The 21918-nt window shown below is 48.7% G+C and overlaps 1 protein-coding gene across 2 annotated transcripts in view; it reads left to right on the top strand.

The window, feature by feature from the left end:
• The window catches only part of Thoc5 (THO complex 5), a 34807-nt gene extending 13438 nt beyond the window's left edge, over positions 1-21369 (top strand). Inside the window, exons 7-21 of one of the 2 annotated variants that reach the window (XM_028870635.2) lie at positions 1603-1717; positions 3548-3680; positions 4367-4402; positions 5740-5817; positions 7437-7477; positions 7631-7730; positions 8477-8585; positions 11603-11704; positions 12332-12428; positions 12951-13065; positions 14269-14372; positions 14486-14573; positions 17097-17212; positions 18464-18654; positions 21184-21369. In XM_028870635.2, the coding sequence (XP_028726468.1) occupies positions 1603-1717; positions 3548-3680; positions 4367-4402; positions 5740-5817; positions 7437-7477; positions 7631-7730; positions 8477-8585; positions 11603-11704; positions 12332-12428; positions 12951-13065; positions 14269-14372; positions 14486-14573; positions 17097-17212; positions 18464-18654; positions 21184-21247 (1489 nt within the window). In that variant the 3' untranslated portion in view covers positions 21248-21369. The remainder of the gene's footprint in view (positions 1-1602; positions 1718-3547; positions 3681-4366; positions 4403-5739; positions 5818-7436; positions 7478-7630; positions 7731-8476; positions 8586-11602; positions 11705-12331; positions 12429-12950; positions 13066-14268; positions 14373-14485; positions 14574-17096; positions 17213-18463; positions 18655-21183) is intronic. The other variant, XM_028870636.2, reaches the window with a different exon arrangement.
• Positions 21370-21918: the final 549 nt, after the last annotated feature.

Raw genomic sequence — 21918 nt, 5'->3', positions numbered from 1 at the left:
TCTTTTTTAAAAATATCTTCTTGCTAGGCCTGATAGTATAGGTCTGTAGTCCTAGTTTCTTAGGCTGGGCTAGCCTGAGCTACAAAGTGAGTTCTAAGTTGTGCTAGCTAATTTTTTTTAATATTGTTTCTTTATGACTTTACATCTTCTTTTTAAAAATATTTATTTATGCCAGTGGCAGTCACACATTCCTTTAATGCCAGCACTCAGGAGACAGAGCCAGGCGGATCTCTCTGAGTTCGAGGCCAGCCTGGTCTACAGAGTGAGATCCAGGACAGGCACCAAAACTACAGAGAAACCCTGTCTCGAAAAAAAAAAAAAATTATTTATTTTTTATGTGCATCGGTGCCAATGTGAGGGTACCAGACTCCCTAGAACTGGAGTTACAGATGGTTGTGAGCTGCCATGTGGGTTCTGAGGATTGAACCTGGGTCCTCTGGAAGAGCAGCTAGCACTCTTAAACACTGAGCCATCTCTCCAGCCCCATGCTGGCTAATTTTTTGTCACCTTGACACAAGCCAGAGTCATCTGAGAGGAAAGAACCTCAACTGAGAAAATGCCTCCATAAGATTGGCCTGTAGGCAAGCTTGGGGAGCATTTTCTTGATTAATGTTTATGTGGAAGGGCCCAGCCCACTGTGATGGGTGCTAACCCTAGTTAGGTGGTCCTTGGGTATATAAGAAAACAAACTGAGCTGGGCGGTGGTGGCCCAAGCCTTTAATCTCAGCACTCAGGAGGCAGAACCAGGTGGATCTCAAGTTCAAGGTCAGTCTGGTCTACATAGTAAGTTCCAGGACAACCAGAGCTGTTATACTGAGAAACCCTGTCTTGAAAAACAAAAACAACAAAGAAAGAAAGAAAACAAACTGAGCAAACCATGAGGAACCAGCCAGTAAGTAGCATTCCTCCATGGCCTTTTCAGTTCGGGCCTTCAGGCTCTTGCCTTGAGTTCCTGCCCTGACTCCCCAGAACTGTAAGACGAAGTAACCCTTTCCTCCTTGGGTTACTTGTGGTCTTGCTGCACTAGAAACAGCACTAGAAATGCTAACTAAGACAAAAGTTAACATGTATAACTTGGTGAAACCCTGTCTCAATGAGAAATAAGGAAAGAGAAGGAAAAGAAAAGGAAATGTCTGTCATCTGTGAATGGTGGCCCTTTTGTAATCTCGTCACTTGGAAGACTGATGCAGGAAGCTTGTCAAGAGTTCATAGGCTAGCTTGACCTTGTTTCAAGTAAAGGGCAAATGATGTAGCTCAGTGATGATTGCTGCCAAGCCTGACAGCTTGAGTTTGATCCCCAGAAACCCATGGTGGGGCAGTTGTTCTGCCCTTCACATGCATGCCATAATACATGTACCCTCTCCCTGCCCACGTACACAATACATACATGTAATAAAAATGTTTAAGTCCACGTATTGGAGGATTTATGCGGTCACTAAGTATGGTAGTGCTTGTATGGAATGCACCAAAGGACTTGGCACATAGTGAGCGCTGGCTGTCATTAGAATTGTCACAGCTGTTCCAGGTAGAGTGCGGGAGTGAGCAGGTATGTTGAGGTATCCCTGCAAGGCTTTCGTGACAGTGCCCTGTGTGCCCCTGTAGGCTGGCAGAGAAGTACCGAGAATGTCTCTCCAACAAGGAGAAGATCCTGAAGGAGATTGAGGTGAAGAAGGAGTATCTGAGCAGCCTGCAGCCTCGTCTCAACAGCATCATGCAGGTGAGCGTGGCTGTGCCTTCACCACAGACCGGAGGCCACGGGGCCTCCCCATCCTAGTCAGGTTACTGGGGATGCTTTCCTGGGAAGGACGAGCTCTGTTCTGGAGTAAAGGAGTACTGGGCCCCTGGCTCTGGAGCATCCACACACGTGCCTGACTGCTGTTTATCATAGCTTTCCAGTAACATGACTCAGATTTGTTAAGTTCGGCCCACCCCTCCCCTGCATGCTCCTCACCAGCCTGCTGTCCCAGGCATTTAAACTTGCTTCCTTTCCTGAGAACAGCTGGTAGGTTCCCTAGCCACCTCAGGGGCTGATGGTGAAGAAGTAGATCACTCTCTGAAAGAACTTGTCTCACTTTGAAGAGCTTCCACTCTATCCATATAGAATCTCTCCTCCTCCTCCCTTCCTCTCTCTCTCCTTCTCTATCTATAAAATGTGTATGTACACACACACACACACACACACACACTCGAGTTTGTATATATGACCTGATTTTTGTTTGCTTGTGATACCAGATTTGGTCTAAATCCTTTAGTTTTATGAAGAAAGATAAATGGCTAATAAAGAGGAACTAGAGAAATTATAAATCCATTTTTCTAGGACTTGGCAGGGTCTGTCCATCTTTCCTTCCTAGACATGGAATTAGAGTTGTTAACAAAAATGTATTTTTCTAGTAAAACTTGATAATAGGAGAAAAAGAACATGAAGCTGGGCTGCTAATGGACCTGGGAAGTTGAGGCAGGAAGACTGAATTTGAGGCCAGCTGGGGATGAATAAAGAGTAGACTCAGGCTACTTAGACTACATTGCAGGACTATTTCTCAAAGAACCAACAAGCTGAGTGTGGTGGTGCATGCCTTGAGGCCAGCCTGGTCTACATAGAAGTTCCAGACTAGCCTGGTCTACATAGTGAGACTCTGTCTCAAACAAACAACACAAAGAGAGAAAGGGAGAGATGGAGATGAAGGGAGAGCGGGGAGAGAGAAGATGAGAATGGGAATTAGCAGTTCCGGTTGTATTTATCACTCCAGGCCCTCTGCATTGCTGTGTTATGTGTAGTGCCACCTTACTGCCTGATAGGCCATGTAGAGCATACCACTCACAGGACAACTAGATAAAAAGATCTATTACTAAACAAACATAGTATAATTTCACTTGTGTGCTTTGGTTTGTGGTGTGTCTATATGGAGATTTTATATATATACATATATACATACATATATATATATGAGTTTTGTGTGTACTTAGTAAAAAAACTTGGAGTCATACCAAACTATTAACAGTTATATTGCCAACTGCATGGTTTTGTTTCATAAAATAAACTTGAATATACATTTTATCTTTTTTTCCCCTTTCTTTGTTTCTCTTTCTTTCTTTTTTTTTTTCTCTCTTTTGAGAGAGGGTCTCGAGGGGGTTGGGCATTTAGCTCAGTGGTAAATTGCTTGCCTAACAAGTACAAGGCCCTGGGTTTGGGCCTCAGCCATGGGTGTGTGTGTGTGTGTGTGTGTCTTTCTCTACCTCTCTACATAGCCCTGGCTATTCTGGAACTCCCAATGTAGGGCAGGCTGGCCTCAAACTCAGATCTGCTTGTCTCTGCATCCTGAATCCTTAATCCCAGCACTCGGGGGGGATAGAGGCAGGCGGATCTCTGTGAGTTCAAGGCCAGCCTGGTCTACACAGTGGGTTCCAGGACAGCCAGGGCTGTTACACAGAGAAACCCTGTCTCAAAAGCAAAGCAAAACAAAACAAAACAAAGCAAACAAACAGCAAACAAGCGAAGCGATCACAAGCACCCGTGTGGTAGACTGAAACGTGCCTTTGTTGCTTGCAGGCTTCCCTCCCGGTGCAGGAATACCTGTTCATGCCCTTTGACCAGGCACACAAGCAGTATGAGACGGCCAGGCACCTGCCGCCTCCCCTCTACGTGCTCTTCGTGCAGGCCACTGCGTATGGGCAGGCCTGCGGTGAGTGAGGGGGCTGGGCCGGGAGGGGCTGTGGGAGAAGGAGCCATAGGGAGGAAGAACTGCCTGCCCAGGAGAGTTCCCCAGCTTTGCCCAGGAGCCCTCAGGTGGCAGATGCTGCCTCCCCTTTGCTCCTTGAACCAGCTAGCCTGAGGCTTGACTCATGTGATGGGCATTTCAGAGTGAATGGCTTTGAATCTTTCTGAACCTGGCTGTGTAGCTCTTCGGTACAGCGCCCAGGCAGCCTATGTAGGCTCTCAGGTGCTCGCTCCATCAAGATATAATTGGCAGGTGGATCAGTGTCTCCTTTGTGGTTTGGGGGTGGGGTGCTTGGTGAATTCAGGTCCTAGGCAGCACTCCCAGGCTTTCCCATGCCCAGGCTCAGCCTGCATGACTTTTCTGGTGAATTGCCAGGTGGCAGGATGCACCCCCAGTGTGCTCAGGACAGCCTGCGAACTCCGCGAAGGTCTTAGCAAGGTTTTTGATGTGCTCCAATGCAGCTTCCACTTAGCACTAAGCTTCTCTTCCTTGTTCACACTTTACCCCGTGGCATCAGAAAGACAGAGACTGTCCCCGTGCATGCCCCTGTCCCAGCCATGGCACCAAGACATTACTGTGTCTTTTCTTGTGTCTTCTTGGTCCGTCTCGTCCTCTCCTTCCCCTTTGTTCTCTTCCGTTGCCATCATCAGCTCATATGAAATCCTCCTCCCAGCCCCCTAGACAGGGTGAGTAACTTTCTTTTGTGTTTAAAGTTCTTCCGTTTCCACTTCTGTTTTCCTGTAGAATTCGAGACTAAACTATTAAAAAGAATATTGTAGATAAGGAGTGTGGCTCTGTGGTAGAGTGATCGTCTGGCACGTGGAGGATGAGTTTGATCCCCAAGACGGTCTCCAGTGCTCACATGGGGGTAACCAGCTTGTTAGGCCTGGGCTGGGCTGCTTTGTGTATTATTTCCAGATATAAAGCAGAAGTTGGCTATGGGGGGAGATTTGCCTTCCTTTATAGTGTAGCTGGGCAAATGGTATCAGGGTTCAGTGACATTCTTACCCTTAAGATAGAGGAGGGGGAACTGGAGTGTAGCTTAAGCCCTATATTCCGTCCCTACTACCATCAGGGGAAACAAGGACAGAGGAGGTAGAGTGTGGCTTATTGTTCATAGCAGTAGGATCCTGGAGTTCCACGTCAGGCAAAGTGTGTGGAACAAATTGTTAACTGAGTGCTTGAGAGCCAAGCCCAAGGGAATCACCTGGAGAGGCTCTGCTGTGTCTGTTCCTGAGTGTGGTTTCTGACTTCACTGAGCATTAGGTTTCTCTGAATGTCTCTAATAATAGTATGCCCCTAGACGGTTGTCATGAGACTTAAGAATGTATTTACTTGTTTATTTTGTGGTGCTGGGGATCAAAGCCACAGCCTTATAAGTGTTAACTGTGTGCTCTTCTGTGTTACATTCCTCACACCAAAACTAAAGTAACTAAAATTTAACTGCCGCTCAACCAACAGTTGCTGTTCTCCAAGTCTCCATTTTTAGCTATAGAAACTGAGCCTCAGATCAGTCAGGTATCTCCAGGTCACAAATTCAGTAATGAGTGGCATAGGAATCAGGTCAGGTCTGGGAGCAGGCTGCAGCATCCACGCTCTTACCTACTCTTCTCCGCTGCCCAGGGAAATGAGACAGCGCTGACCAGGTGCTCGGTGACTGCAGGACACAGAACTTTTTACAGAGTCACCCGTCATCTCGGGGATGGGGCTGGGTGTGGGCTTCTGGGAGAGAACTTTTTAGGACAGCTGGTGGAAGAGTCCTTTGGGGCGACAAACCCAGGGTTTGGGGTCCTGGGCGTTGCACCTGTCTCAGGGATGCCTAGCTGGGAAGCAGCACTTGGGAGTATTTGTTCTTAGCAAAGCATGGAGAGAAGCTTTTAGTTCTGTCTCTTCCTCTGTGTGGAGTGAGTGCCCCCCTCAGTCAGCACGAACGGGGGCAGGTGTTGGAGAAACACAGCTGTGGAGGTGGCTTGCACTGAGCAGCCTGGAGCAGCGTTCCCAAGAGGCTCTTCCTCACCTCCAGATAAGACGCTGTCGGTGGCCATTGAAGGCAGTGTGGACGAGGCCAAAGCTCTCTTCAAGCCCCCTGAGGACTCTCAAGGTAACATGGTGATTGGGATACTTCACCCAAGGATACTGAGTCACTCCCGAAGGACCAAGAGTCCTTGGAGAAACAGCTGGACTGATGCAGCATAGCATCAGTCAGTGTTAGGGCAGGCCCAAGAGAACTCAGTGCCCAGAATCACCAAATGCAGCCTTTGATTTCAGCTCTGCCACTCACCAGCATTTGACCCTGAGGAAGGCGCATAGCATATTCTGAGGCTGTTGACTCGTTGTAGAAGGTAGCTGGCAGCTGGTCACAAGTTAACAATGCCTGTAACACACAAACTCTGCAGGTGGCAGGAGGAAAACCGCCACAGGCTTGAAGCCACATTGATCTACAAAACAACTTCCAGACCAGCCAGGGTGACATATTAAGACCCTATCTCAGTACCCCCTGCCACCCTAAAAAGAAGAATAAATTCCTCATGTAATCATTGTGTGGATGACATGAAAGAACAGTCTTAATTTCTGCATACAGCAGCCCTCTATCCAATTATACAGTGACCACTGTTACTAATGCTGCTCTTAAAACCAGCCGTACACCAACAAAAGGCTTTATGCACCATAGAAATGACATTTAAAAGAGTCTCAAAAAACGGCCAGGCGGCGGTGGCACACACCTTTAATCCTAGCACTCGGGAGGCAGAGCCAGAGAGATCCAGGACAGGCACCAAAAACTACACAGAGAAACCCTGTCTCGAAAAAACCAAACCAACCAGGCCTGGAGGCTGGGGAGCTGGCTCAGCAGGTGAAGTGCTCGCTGCCAACGTGAGGACCTAGTTCTGATCCCCAGCACCAACATCACAAAAGGGTTATGCAGTGCATGCTTTTGACTCCAATACTGGGGGTGAAGAGAAGCAGATCCCAGGAGCTGGCTGGCCAGCCAGTCTAGCTGGAATGTCCAGTGCAGTAAAAGACCGCCTCAAAAATAAAGAAGTAAACGAACAGGTGGGCATGGCAGCACACACCTTTAATCCCTGCACTCAGAGGCAGAGGCAGGCAGTTCTCTGTGAGTTTGAGGCCAGCCTGGTCTACAAAGTGAGTTACAGGACAGCCAGGGCTATATAGACCCTGTTTCAAAAGAAAACAAAAATAAGGTGGAGAGATGATTGATGAGTGCATTCTGAGTACAACCTCTGGCCTCCTTGTGTGCCCATATGGGGGCAAGTTCACACACATACACACACACACACACACACACACACACACACACACAAAACAACAACTAAAACCCAGGCTGCTAGGTTTATAAGTTGCTCTTCCTTTCCATTATGTTTTTTTTTTCTTTCTTTTTTTCTTTTTTCCAAGACAGGCTTTCTCTGTGTAGTTTTGGTGTCTGTCCTGGATCTCACTCTGTAGACCAGGTTGGCTCCGAACTCACAGAGATCTCTCCTGGCTCTGCCTCCCGAGTGCTGGGATTAAAGGCGTGTGCCACCACCGCCCGGCCCATTATGTTTTCTATACCAAGTAAGGAGCAGCCAGTTAACTCAATTCTCATTTGAAGAAACTCATACAAAGGACGGTCTGGATGGCCCCTGAGTCCCTGTGGTTGAGGTTTGCCGTCAGGGAGCCTGTGCGGTTATCCCACTTCTCACTTCCTTCTCTGTGTGGCTTCAGATGATGAGAGCGACTCGGACGCTGAAGAGGAGCAGACTACGGTGAGTCCCTTTTCCATGCTGATGTTTTGACGGAGCACAGTCCTAAAAGCCAAAGGAGACTGAACAAGTGTCTGCTGGGACAGGAGCCCGGCAGCTGGGTAGCTGAGGCTCTGGGAGGCATATAACTCATGCCTGGGTATTTCTTTTGTCCAGAAACGGCGTCGACCCACACTTGGGGTTCAGTTGGATGACAAGCGCAAGGAGATGCTGAAGAGGCACCCACTGTCTGTCTTGATTGATCTGAAGTGCAAAGGTCTGACTGTGCGCCCTTAATTCCCATGGTTCCTAAGAGCTTGGCCAGTTGTGGGTGCCAAGGGTCTAGTAAGCTAGAGACTCCTGGCTTGCAATATTTCAGTCTCCCAGTTCTTCTTTTCCTCCTTTTTTTTTACCATGTGTTTAGTGTGTGTGTGTGTGTGTGTGTGTGTGTGTGTGTGTGTGTGCGAGCCTACCACTGCAGCAGGCACATAGAAGTCAGAGAACAAGATGTGGGAATTGATTCTTTCCACCATGTGCATCTCAGGAACTGAGCTGAGACCATCAGGTAGCAAGTGCCTCAACCCTCTGAACTGCCTCCCTGACCATTTTTCATTTTACATGGAGTCGTGGGTTTTGTTTGTTTGTTTGTTTGTTGTTGTTTTTCGAGACAGGGTTTCTTTGTGCAGTTTTGGTGCCTTTCCTGGAACTCACTCTGTAGCCCAGGCTGGCCTCGAACTCACAGAGATCCGCCTGCCTCTGCCTCCCGAGTGCCGGGATTAAAGGCGTTTGCCGCCACTGCCTTATGTGTTTTTGTTTTTATTTTATCCTTTTGAGATGGGGTTGGGGAGGGTCCTTACTGTGCAGTCCTGGCTATCCTAGACCTTGTTCTATAGCCCAGGTGGCCTCGAACTTAGAGATCCTCTTGCCTCTGGTTTCCAAAAGCTGGGATTAAGTGTTTGTACCAGCACCCCTGGCCTCTGATGTGCTGAGTCATAAATGACCTCTTCTCTCCCTGCTCCCCAGACAACAGTGTGCTGCATCTGACTTTCTACTATCTCATGAACCTCAACATCATGACCGTGAAGGCCAAAGTGACGACCACTGTGGAGCTCATCACCCCCATCAGTGCAGGGTAGGGAAGGACTGCAGGGGGGGGGGGAGCCCCTGTTCTCCAGCCCTCCCTCTGACTGCGAGAGGCTCCTGTGCCGTGCTGACTTGGGAGTCCTGGCACATCACCGAGATTTAGAAGTACTCTCTGATTCACGTTTGTGAAGCCCTCTTACTGCCCAGCAGATGAAACAAGTGATACCAGCCTATCTGCTGTGTGGGGCAGAGCCGCAGGCTTTTGTAGCCAGTCAGATGCATGTAAATGTGTGAGTGAGACATGGGAGACAGGCCCAAATTGACCAATTCGGGTCCTTCTTTTCCCATCTCTGTCCCAAGGTGCAGGATTTTTGTTTCCCAGTTCAGTTCGGTCCCCAGGTTTATCCTTAACTTGGTGGTAAGTGGAGGAGTATAAACAAGCAGCAGCAGCATCCCCAGGAAGCCCCTGACCACGGCAGTCTTGTTCTCCAGTCCAGAGCAGGAAGAGCAGAGGACAGAAAGGACCTGGGAGTAAACTAGCCTGCGCTTAGAGCATCACTGCCCTGCCTGGCCTGGCCCTGGTGTCACCTGGAGAAAGAACACTGAGGCTCATTAAGGCACAGGCCTGGTCCCTCCCCATTCTGCCAGATAGGAGGAGTCTCCTGACTCTAGACCCCGCACTTAGGTCTACACTCTCTCCGGGCTTTTGCAACCTTTGCTGGGTAGTGCTGGGCTACCTGGGGACATGCTGGCTGCAGTTGACTCTGTTCCCAGCAGAGGGAGTCCAGAGCTTGGTTCTAAGTTCCACACCTCAGCTGGGTCTTTCATTCACTGAACAGTTCTAGGACACTCCTTTTGAGAGGGGTGTCACTGTGTTGTCCTGGCAGGTCTGGAACTTGCTATGTAGACCAGGCTGGCATCAGACTCATAGAGATCCTGCTGATTCTTGAATTCAAAGTAGTGGGATTCTGGGCTGTGTAGTGAGTTCCAGGCTAGGATACATAGTAAGATCTATCTTCAAAAGAATGAGATTAGGGAGGTAGAAATGCTAAGCACTCTGATCATTACTCATTGAATTAATCTGTCAAATTACTACACCATGCCCTACAAGTGTATATTGTTTTTCCATATGTACAATATAGAGAAATTGCTCACAAGTTGGTGCCTCTCTAGTATACTCAAGGACTTGGGCTCAGTGTCCAGCCCAAAACATAAACTTAATTGTGCATGTAAACTTATTGCTGTAATTATTTCTGGCACTATTTCTGTTTCTAATTTCATGTAGCTTTCTTCCTCCAAAGTGGTGCCCTGGCCACCGGATAACGTGTGTCCGTGTGTGTGTCTTTTTGTATATATTCAAGGACACAAACGTGTGGAGAGCAGAGGGTTGACATCAGCTGTCCTCCTCAGTTACTTTCCACCTTACTTTTTAAAACAAGGCCTCACTGAACTTGATATATGGATGGAACTCAGGCTACCATGCTTATGTAGGGAGGCTCTTTACCAACCGAGTCACCTTCTCAGCCCCACTGTAATATTCTGGAAGAGATCATTTAAAAACAGCAAAACAAAATACTAAAGACTCCTGTTCTCAGGGGCCCGGAAGATGGTTTATTGGTAAAAGCACTTGGTACACAAGCCTGAAGACCTGAGTTCAATTCCTAGAACTCCTGTAAAAAGCCAGTTATGACTGTTATCCCAGCGGGATGGGAGTTTGGGGCAGGACAATCAGCTGGACACTCTCAGCCCAGCTTGCTTGGTGTACTCTGTACCATGGCAGAAGCAGGAAAGACCCCGTCTCAATAGGACAGAAGACAAGAACTGACTTGTATGTAGATTTTTCTTTGGGCTGCCAGCTCACAAAAAATGACACAGAGACTTATTATTAATTATAAAAGCTCAGCCTATAGCTTAGGCTTGTCTCACTAGCTCATAAATTAACCCATTTCTATTCATCTATGTGCTACCACGTGGCTCGTGGCCATTACCTCTCCTCCTGCCTGTCTGTTCCCTCGGTGTCCGGCTGGTGACTCCGCCTTTCTTCTTCCCAGAGCTCTCTCTGTCCAGAAGTCCCTGCTGTACCTCCTGCCTAGCTATTGGCCATTTAGCTTTTTATTAAACCAATCACAATGGCATATTTTTACACAGTGTAATCAAATATCTTATAACTTAAATTAACCCATATCTTTTAATCTACGCTCTTTTTCACAGCTCAGTTACCTTTACTTTGTACTGCCCATCCTGCTTCCTGTGCGCCTTACTGGTGACTCTGCCTTCTTCCCCTAGACCTCTCTGTCCCCAGAAGTCCCGCCTAAAAAAGTTTTGTTTTGTTTTGTTGTTTTTGTTATTTTAAGACAGGGTGTCTCTGTTTCGGTGCCTGTCCTGGATCTCGCTCTGTAGACCAGGCTGGCCTGGAACTCACAGAGATCCGCCTGCCTCTGCCTCCCGAGTGCTGGGATTAAAGGCATGCGCCACCACCGCCCGGCCACAGTGACATATCTTTACACAGTGTAATCAAATATCTCAGAACACTGACTACTGAAAATTGTCTTCTGTGTGCCACAGTACACATGAACACAAAATAAAAATGCTGTTCTTTCTGATCAGATGGTGTGAACTCTGGCCTCTATACTTACTGGCATCATCATGAGCTTTGATGTCCTACCTTTTAAAGCCTTGAATTTATACCTTGAGAAATGGGATGATAATCCTCTGTGCTTCACAATGTTGTGAGAGTCCACTGGCTTGAAGCACATAAAGGATTTGATGCACAGGGAGCTGTCAGTGAAAGATCCATAGTAGAACCAGCTGTGATGGCGTACGCCTTTAATCCCAGCACGGGAAGCAGAAGCAGGCGGATCTCTCAGTTCCAGGACAGCCTGGTCTCCAGAGTGAGTTTCAGGACAGCCTGGGCTACACAGAGAAACCCTGTCTCCAAAAACCAAACAAAAAAGGAGGTGGTTGCCATCGTAAGAGCCGGGTGGTACATCACCACTCCCAAATGCCCAGGTCCATTTTGAGGCACCATGTTGGCTGACATTCTCACTGCGGTCTTTTCTTCTGTAGAGACTTGCTGTCTCCCGACTCAGTCCTGAGCTGTTTGTATCCTGGAGATCATGGAAAGAAAACTCCAAACCCAGCCAATCAGTATCAGTTTGATAAAGTTGGGTGAGTAAGCAAGGCTTCAACCTTCCCTGATTCTGTGTCTGTTTCTGGTAGTTCAGGCCAAGCTGGAGACCTTTTAGGGCCAGAGCACCTTGGGGCTCCTGTTCTTGCATAGAGGGCAAAGGGATGCCATGGAAAGATGAAAACTTGGGGAATATAGGGACACAAGAGTTAGGGATGTGGTTCAGTAGTGGTGTGGTAGGTTAGATCCCCAGTATCATAAAAACAGACAGACAAACAAAAAACCAGTGTCAGCAATAAAATGAATGGCATTTTCATTATCTTGAATAGTCAAGATTTTAAAAGCTATTTTCTGAGTGAGTAGAGCAGTGAAGAGGCCAGTGACTGCACTTTTGAGATTTGCTTTATGAGGCAAAGGTTCTAAGGCAAAAAGAAGTGAATATTGGAGATGAAGTGCCAGGTAGAGATTTTATGCAGTTAAGGAGCTTCAGCTTGTGGGACTGAGATTGGCCTGTTTTGGGGGCACTGGGGAATGCCCAGTGTATACAGGAGGACTGTGTCCTGGGCCAGGCAGTACTAGGGATTGAGCCTAGGGCCTGTGTAAGGACTCTACTCCTGAGCTGTGTTCCCAGCTCATAAAATTATTTTATTCTGTCTTCTTTTCTGCAGCATCCTGACTTTGAGAGACTATGTACTTGAATTAGGTCACCCCTACTTGTGGGTACAGAAGCTGGGTGGCCTCCACTTCCCCAAAGAACAGCCCCAGGTATGTACTCTGACCCTGCCTCCTTAGCTGAGGGGCTGGACAGATTCCAGAAAGGCTTCTGATAGCCTTGTAGGGTTTTGATTCAGCAGAACATCTTCCTTTGAGGCTGTAATCTGACCTCCAGCCACTCTGGGCACTAAAATATCCTACCTGGTCTTCAAGCATTGAAATAATTTGGCTTTCCCTATGAGCTTGGGCGCCTTATAAACCAAAGATAACTTGGTCTTGCCCCAGATGTAGCCCAGCTACAGCTTTTGCTGCCCTTGGACTTGTGTACAAGGCTGCTAGAAATGGGAATGGACAGAATCCCAGGGGCCAGACACCACAGAAGCCTGCCTTTTCTCAGGACCTGGTCACAGCCTCAAGGGAACCCAGTATCTTGTGTTCTTGCCAGGGCTTAGCATGTGACCTGTTATAGTGGGTAAACACTGCCGTTCCCAAACAGCGCCCACCTTGGGACATGGCTGTGCAGGAAGGAAACGGGAACTCTCACGTGCACCCTTCATTGTCATTCACTATTAGCACACAGTGGTGGCTGACCACTCCCAGAGCGCCAGCCACATGGAGACCACCATGAAACTGCTGAAGACCAGGGTCCAGTCCCGCCTGGCTCTCCACAAACAGTTCGCATCTTTGGGTAAGCCGGGGCAGGAGCTAGGGCCTGACAGCCGCTGGTCAACATAGGAAGGAATAAAGCCACCTCTTCCCTCACACTTGTAAATCCTGATTACAGGTCCAAGACCCGTGGTCCTGGCCTGACTAAGCAGTGGATGGTAGGTTCCATGCGGAGAGCTGCAGGTCCATTCAGGCAGAGGTCTGAGGTCCCTGCAGAGTCCTTAGTTCTGTGCCAGCCCTCCCAGAGGACACCATAGCCACTGGGACAAGTTCACAGTTCATCAAGGCAGCTTGTCCTGGTCCATGCGACACAGACTCATATGTATACTTGGCAGGTATTTGGTGAGAGTCTAATTCATGCTGGTACCCCATATAGCCCGAGGGGAGGAACACTGATTGTAGCTCTACAGGGGTCACCCTACTATCCTTTCCCTAAGACCTATTGCGCTAGTGCTTCCGAGGGTACAGCTGAGCCGCTCGGATTTTCTCCTAAGCTCCCAGTGGTTATGATGAGCCACTGACCTAGGTGGTAGCCATATGACTTCTTTCAGTTCAGTCAGTAAACACTCGATGGGTACTTACAAGACACTTGTAGGGTGGGGGCAAGGTTTTGGGGTATTGGAGTCACTGTCAAGCTAGGCATTGGGTTTCCAGGACCCAGCTGGAGACAAGACCCCTCTTCCCTACCTCCAGGCCGGTTCTCTGGTTCCATGTGGACACTGATCTCCAGGGCAACACCACCTGTCCCTCAGGCCTTGCTCCCCACTCAGCGTTGCCAACATTACCAAGGTTGGGTGGTTGTCACCCGGACAGTGTTCCCTGTGTCAGTGGCGTATTGTTTCTTGGAACACCAGCAGGGAGCCGACACAGAACACTGCGGTCGGTTTTCTGTCAAGGTCAGCTGAGCAAACAGCCCTCTCAGCGGTTTGATCTAATTAACAGTCCCTGCCGCAGGGCCACTGACGCTACTTATGGCTGTAGGGATTTGTTTTGCAAGACATTGTCTGCATTAAGGATAAAGCGCCCGTGAATGCAGGTGCTGGGTCTGCCCACAGGCACGTAGCCCTGCGTGAAGTGGATGTCAGGTGGAAATGCCTCTATTCCTATTACTTCTTGAGTAACCAGGCGTACTGGACAAGTGTCAAGACCACCGTAGCCCTCGAGCAAGCCACAGCTGTGGTACCTGGTTTCTGCCTGTAATGCCTCCTGCCTTGCTCTCTTTTAGAACATGGCATCGTGCCGGTTACCAGTGATTGCCAGTCCCTCTTCCCTGCCAAGGTGGTTTCTCGCCTGGTGAAGTGGGTGATAATTGCACACGAAGATTACATGGTATGTAGAACTGCGGCCTCTATGACCATGACACCCCTCAGCTCCTGTCCCCACCCTCCGCCATCAGGGCAGAGGCTTTAGAGGAGCCGCAGCTCACTCTGGTCTTGTTCTAGGAGCTGCATTTCACTAAGGACATAGTAGAGGCAGGACTGGCCGGGGACACCAATCTCTACTACCTGGCGCTTATTGAAAGGGGAACAGGTAGGTGATTGCTCTGCTGACCACGGGGCTCTAGTGAAGGGGAGCCCTGAAACAGCACACGTGCCTGGGGTCCTAGAATCCTCCCTAGAGATTCACAGACACTGGTGACCAGGGCCCTGCCCTTCAGTGAGGACTTGTTCTGCAGCACAGCCACACGTGGGTCACGCCGTTGAATTCTCACCCTGGGGTGGTGGCCGAATCTCAAGCTTGGCCTCACCTCAGCTTGGTTTTGTTTCCTGTTTTAGTTCCCTGTAGCAGCAGACCTTGTTTCTGCCCCCCCAGAAGGACAGGGCTGTCACTCTGACTGTAAAGACTGGATAACGACCTCCCTCCCTCTTCTGACATCTGACTTGCCAGGGCCTTCTACTGGGGGGGGGCACTCCGATGCCGTGCTTGGGCGGTTAGGCTGCTGTCCTACCCAGCCTCAGCAGCCTGGCACTGCCCACTCCTCCCAACCCCCAGCCTCACAGCTGGGACCACTGAGCTGAAGAAGCTGCCTGAGTTCCTGTATTAGTCAATATTTTGAGTGATGTAAAATTCCTGGGCTGGGGATATAGTTCAGGGTTAGAACACTTGCCTAGCATACCTGAGGCCTTAGATTTCTTACCAGTACCACAAGAGAGCAAAAGGATAAGTAAAACAAAAGTAAATTCCAGAAGTTGGAAACTGTAAAGGAGAGCTTATTTACTCACACTCTTGTGAGTTTGTTACAATTTTTATTACATTTATTTAGCGTATGTGTGTGTGCACTAAGGTCTAAGCAACACACACCCAGAGTTATCAGAGGATAACTTGAGGGAGTCAGTTCTTTCCTTCAATCTATGGGTTCCGGGGATCAAACTGGGGTCATGAGGCTTAGGAGCAGCCACCCCTACCTACTGATCTGTCTCGCTGGCCTGTTTGTGTGTTTTGTCTTCTTGAGGAAGAACCTCACTCCATAGCTCTAGCTGGTCTGGAACTCACAGAGGTCCGTCTACCTCTGGAGTGCTGGGATTAAAAGTGTGTACCACCACGCTGTTTTATTTTTGTTCTTGAGATCAGCTCAGGCTGGCTTGAACTCCTGATCTTCTTTCTTAGCTGTAGAGGACTGGGACTGCACAAATGGGCCGCCTTGCCTAGGGTAGGTAGCTCACATATTTGAAGGCTGGAAATCCAGATGACCTAGTGACTCTGGTAAAGAGCTTCATGGCAGGTGAAAATACGACGGTGTAGAAGAAATCACATGGTGAGAGGAAGCCAGAGAGATTTCGAAGCCATGATTGTTCTATAACAACTTCTTAGCACTAACCAGAGTCTCAGGAGAAGTACCTTAATCCTTTCAGAAGGCAATTCCTCCTCATCTAAAATGACCTCTTACTAGAGCCTACTTCTTACAGGTTTGACTTGGCAGCAGCACGTGGGAACCACTTCTAGTATAAATACCTTTATACGTATAAGCCAAATCAGAAGTACCAATCAAAAGACATCTGTGAGCCAGGAAAAGGGTTCAGTGGGTTGAAGCCTAATGACTTGAACTCGATTCCTGGAACCTACATAAAAAAGCTGAGTGGAGTGGGGTGCATCTGGAATCCCAGAGATAGGAGAATCTTCTGGAAGCTCTGTGGAAAGGAGAGCCCCTGCCTCAAAACGAAGTAGAACCAGAAACAGTCCTCTGCCCACATGCACACTGTCGTGCCCCTGCACTCAAACACATACGCACATACCTAAGTTAATCTTAACAACAAGAGTCAAAGGTATCATCGGGGGAAATTAATACATGGAGATATTTAGCTGAGTGACTATGAATGCAGATTTGATACCAGGCAGTTCTGGTTCTACTCAGTCTTGTGCTTTTGTAGCTGTTCAATCAGAGAAGTTTCTGTCAGAGCCTCACTTTCCTCACATATAAATTGGATTTGAGAAGCTGGGAACATTTTCTTCTAGTCCTGGTTGGGAATCAGAAACAGGAGGATCCAGAGTTCAAAGTCATTCTTTGTTATATATTGAATTTGAGGCTAGTCTGGGCTATGTGAGACTCTCAACAACAACAAATTCTTTGAAGAAGAAAAAAGAAAGGGGCTGGAGAGATGGATCAGTGGTTAAGAGCATTGCCTGCTTATCCTGAGGACTTGAGTTCAGTCTCCAGCACCTACATGGCAGCTCACAACTATCTATAACTCCAGTCCCAGGATGCATTGCCTTCTTCAGGCTTCCAAAGGCACTGTATACATGTTGGTACAAAGAAACATGAAGGCAAACAACCAACCACACACACAGAGTTTTAAAAACTATAATGACGTCTCTTGAGGTAGCAGATTTAAGCCATTGACAAATAGCGGTGAGTAGAGCAGATCTTTGGAGAACAGAATTACTCTGCCTTACACTCAGCAACCTGGGGGCTCTACTTAGGTTCTAAAACAGTCAGTACCTGTATACTTGGCAGTACTTAGGGTAACAGGAGACATTGTGTTGGCTTTGGGTATAGTGGAGACTACCATGGGAAGCTGGGTGATCACTGATTTTCTCCCTTTCCCCTGTTGCCAGCGAAACTCCAGGCTGCTGTCGTATTGAACCCTGGCTACTCCTCCATCCCACCCATTTTCCGACTCTGTCTAAACTGGAAAGGGGAGAAAACCAACAGCAATGATGACAATATCCGGGTAAGACCCACATGTGTGTCAGGAGGAACAGAGAGAGCCCCTAGGGAGGTGGGTGGTGGCCAGGCCTGCAGCAGCAGAGGCCATGGGCACTGCTTAAGTCCCAGGACAAGGAATTACAGGATTTATAGAATTTCCCACTCATCAAATAGCATTGTTAACTGGGTGCAGCGTCCTCACACCACTCCAGGGACTTGGACCTAACTGAGGGTGGGGAGGGAATGAAGAGACAGACAGACAGACAGACAAAAAGCTGGAATCTGGTGGTCTGGACTCTGAGCAAGCCCAGCATGTTTGTTACATAGAGTTGAACATGGAGGCAGAGTCACAGGGCACAGATGCACCAAGGGGGCAGGTTTAGCTAATCCCAGGAGGAGCAGGCTCTTTAGGGAGCAGTCTCCAGACCAGGAATACCCAGGGGATAGAAAGTTATGGTTGACATTTCCTGAATACTCTGTCAGCATTCCCACTTGGATCAGAAGAGAAGGCTTTGACATTCCTCTTAACCTCATGTGAGGGAGGGGGAAGGCTTTGCCAGACCTGCATGGATGTGAGGTTAGGGTCCTTGCCATGGCCAGCTCATATCGACAACATACATTCACTCAGGACAGTATACACACTCATTCTGGATTTCATGCACTCGGTTTCCTCTGTTCCCTATAGCAAGGCATGGTGGTGCACACCTTTAATCCCAGCACTAGGGAGGCAGAAGCAGACAAATCTCTGTGAGTTCAAGGCCAGCCTGGTCTACATAGTAAGTTCCAGGCCAGCCAAGGCTACATAGTGAGACCCTGCCTCCAGAAAAACCAAAAAGTTTTCTTATAATCTTGTCACCTTGGGCTTCTGTGAGATGGTAAATGCACTCAGAAGCACTGCAGAAACGCTCACATTCGATGACGGGGAGGTGCTGAGGCTGCGCTTAAGGCCGTGCCTCTTGATGGCCGGCCATAGAGCATGTTTGTAAGCCTGATGCCCTCTGACTTGGGACTAAAGGTTCTTCCTCTACAGACCTGTGTCCCTTGCTGTAGGCATTATGGGGAAATCATGATAATCAGGGGTCTCTGGACAAAGCTGTGGCACGGCTGTGTGTACAGCTCCTGTGCGTGTGCTCGCGCCTGCCCCTGCACACACGTGTGCTCAGGTGGCAAGTGCAGCTCTTGTGGTGCCCTCAGGTCAGCTGTGAGGTTAATGCCTGGCCAGTGTGCCCAGCCGCACTAGGCAGGAATGCTGAGGTGCCGGCTCCCCACCCCACAGGCGATGGAGAGTGAGGTCAACGTGTGCTATAAGGAGCTGTGTGGCCCTCGGCCCAGCCACCAGCTCTTGACCAACCAGCTGCAGAGGCTGTGTGTGCTGCTGGATGTCTACCTGGAGACCGAGAGCCATGACGACAGTGTGGAGGGCCCCAAGGAGTTTCCCCAGGAGAAGATGTGCCTGCGGCTTTTTAGGTGAGTACAGGGCTGGGCTCTCAAGACTCCTCATGAGGACACGGACAGGGATCAGAGCCCTCCCAAAGACTAGGTCTCATTGGACAAGACCTGCACAGAGGCCGTCTGTCTCCCTCCGTTCATAGCAGAAATCCACCGCCTCATTTCCAGGAAAAAGTTGTTTTCTCCTTCCTGAGACTTCCCTGCAGCTGGCTCCCCTGTTCTTGGTCACGCCCTGGAGAAGGCCACCCAACCAAGGAAATTGCTATGCTAAAAAGCTTTGGCTGAACTTTGAGTGTTTTCTGTGGGAAACAGCAGGGCCTGTTTACTTTGGACATCCCAGAGAGCCCTTAAGGTGGTGCACCTCCCAGTCCCTAGAGAGTTTGCTGGCATCTTTGAGTGTCTTCATCAGTGAGACTCAAGACAGTGGGCTACCAGGCAGCAGAGAAAACAGAACAGAGCAGCTCTTCCAGAAGGCAGTCAGGTGAGCACACAACAGAGCAGGCCGTTCTAGCACTGAGCCCTGGACCTAGGGCTGAAGAGGGGGAGTTAGACCTTCTGTGGAGCTCAGGGTGACTCAGATGATTCCTGCTCCAAGTTAGGGGTGCAGAGTGTGTTAGCAGGTCCTGGCAGCTTGCTGTGTAGCGTGCCTGGGCTTGCAGTACCTCAGGCTAGTTTTCCATTTTTCTCAGGTATTGGGGTTTTCTTTCCTGTTTGTCCCCTAATGTGTGTTTTTATTCTGTCAAAATTCTAGAGATTACTTCCAGGTCTCCCTTCTCTTTTGGACAAGGGAGTGAGGAAGGTGAGGGTGTTTAGATTATAATTTTTTATAATATATCAGGCTTGGTGTCATGGCTCATGCCCCAAATCTCAGCACTTGGAAGCTGGAGGCAGGAGGATTGCCATGAGTTCAGCCTTGGATACAGAACAGATAAAACAAAAGAGTTCTCACCTTGCTCTCAGTCTTATTCTTGAATAGTCAGTTCTGACATCTGGGAAGGTGTCCAGCCTCTTCCTTCCCGTCTGGCACCTCCGCTGTCCTGGTTATGGTGTTTGATAATAACCAGCTCCAGCCCTGAGTGGCTACGAGGAAGCAGCTGAGCACCAAATGCCAGTCTGAGGCTTGTTCCCTCCAGTGGGTCTGTGTGCAGTCTCAGCTCCCCCTCCACCTGCTCCAGCACATTTGTAGGATGGGAGCCCCCACACAGCGGCCTGTGCCTATTTTCTCTGAAATGGTTCCCGGAAGACTCATTTCCTGAGGTGTGGAGCTCGATCAGTTCTCTGGGAGGTGACAACATCATAATGGGGCTGCAAGGTTCTTGACCCGAAGTCCAGCTGATGACGTGTGCAGGGTGCTGGTGTGAGCAGTGGTAGACCTGAGGTTCGGTTTGGACTGAGACTTCGCCACTCTGCCTAGGTGTAACCCTCTGGTTGGAGGCTTATAATGTCTGGAAGATCCCAGGCTGAGATCTCAGGTCCAGCTCCCCGCCATGAGATAAGGGTCTCTGTACTTACCCTCTGAGCAGCACATACTGCATGTGTTAATGGAAAGATCAAACTGAGATGGAAAACATTATATGCCAGCACAATGCAGGCTGGATAAGCCCTCAGCCACTGAGGAAAAGAAGGCTGAATACCCGTCAGTCCCCAGGGAAGAATAAAAACTCCCTGCTCCCTACTCAAACATTGCCCTAGTTACTTCCTGTTGTGATAACACGTGACCAAAAGCAACCTGGGGAGGAAAGGGTTTACTTCATTGTCCTTCTGAAGAGGAGGCAGGTCAGGGGCTGAAGCAGAGACCAGAGAGGGATGCTGCTTATCGGCCTGCTTACTCCACTTGCTTCTTCCTACGTGACTCTGAGGGGTGAAAGTTGACAAGAACCTATCCTGCACACATCCTTACTCCCTTAGACCAAGTCCCAGGGGGCCACATTCCATAGCTGTGTTGGATGTCAGTCATAGACAAGCATGGAGAGGGAAGAAGCCTCTTCTGTAGATGTTTGTCTTTGTGTGTGGTTTCCTTTGAGGACCCATTTTCCTGCTAACATCTTCACGGGGTAGAAGAAGATGAACATAGACCTTGCTCTCCTTAGCCGTGACTCAGCATTCCTGGAACAAACAGGCTTTGGTGTCAGACCCCCGGGCTTTGCACCTGTTGCTTCCTGGCCATACACTGTTGTGCAAACTTTTGCCTCCTGTGTCTCCAGCTTTAATGTTCTCTTCACTTTTTCAATTATAGAAATACAGTGTTTGTTGATAAAGTTATAGACAGTGATCCAAAAATGAGAATGTTTGGGTCCTGCCCCCAAAACGTCTGCTGCATTAAGGGATCTCTCCATTTGCAAGCATGTAGAGACACTTTTTACAAAAGTGGTGTCACACCTGAACTGGTGTGATCTGATTTTCTCACTGTGCCCTGTGCCTGAACCATGCAGTTCTGACATTTCCCCCATGACAGCTACATGGCATTCTCTTGTGAGTGAGCTGTGATTTATTTTATCAGTCCAGAAGGCACGTTATTAACTGTTGTTCCCTTTCTTGTCTCTCTAGGGGTCCAAGCAGGATGAAGCCATTTAAATATAATCACCCGCAAGGATTCTTTAGCCACCGGTGATTCCCTCTACCTGTCACCCCCCAAGCCCAGCCCTGGGTCCTGTGACTCTGCTTCTGCTCTGGCCACATGTAGTTCTTGATATTTTCCAAAGACACGAGCTGATTAAATGTCCCCTGACCAAATGCCTTTGTTTGTAGCTACTGGGGCAGTCTGGAAGGGCAGGTGGAACCTTGGAGCAGGAGGACTATTTCTAGATGTGCTTTCTTCTCTCTCTCTTTCTTTTCTTTCTTTCTTTCTTTTTTTTTTTTTTCCCAAGATGGGGTTTCTCTGTGCAGCCCTGGCTGTCCTGGAACTCAGTCTGTAGACCAAGCTGGGCTTCGAACTCAGAGATCCGCCTGCATCTGCCTCCCAAGTGCTGGGATTAAAGGTGTGCGCCACCACCGCCCTCTAGCTTGGATGAGCTTTTTAAAGGTGACTGAGAAATGTCAGTTCTAGAGAAGTGCCGCCTGTTTGTCCACACCTGCCTTATTAGTTTTGCAGTATCTCGGTGTTTGTTATCCTAGATCTCTACTCATTAGGAAGTTGCGGGAGAAACCAAAGTCAGTAGATCCAAATGTTCCTTTCTCAGCCTTCATTCTCTCTACTGGACCTGCCTTTGTCCCTTAATGGCCTAATACTTGGCAGTTGGATGTTTTAAATGCCTAACTTGCAACAACCTTAAAGAGAAAACA

This window comes from Peromyscus leucopus, chromosome 7 (assembly GCF_004664715.2).
Source record: "Peromyscus leucopus breed LL Stock chromosome 7, UCI_PerLeu_2.1, whole genome shotgun sequence".
NCBI lineage: Eukaryota > Metazoa > Chordata > Mammalia > Rodentia > Cricetidae > Peromyscus > Peromyscus leucopus.
This window is presented reverse-complemented; position numbering and strand designations above follow the sequence as displayed.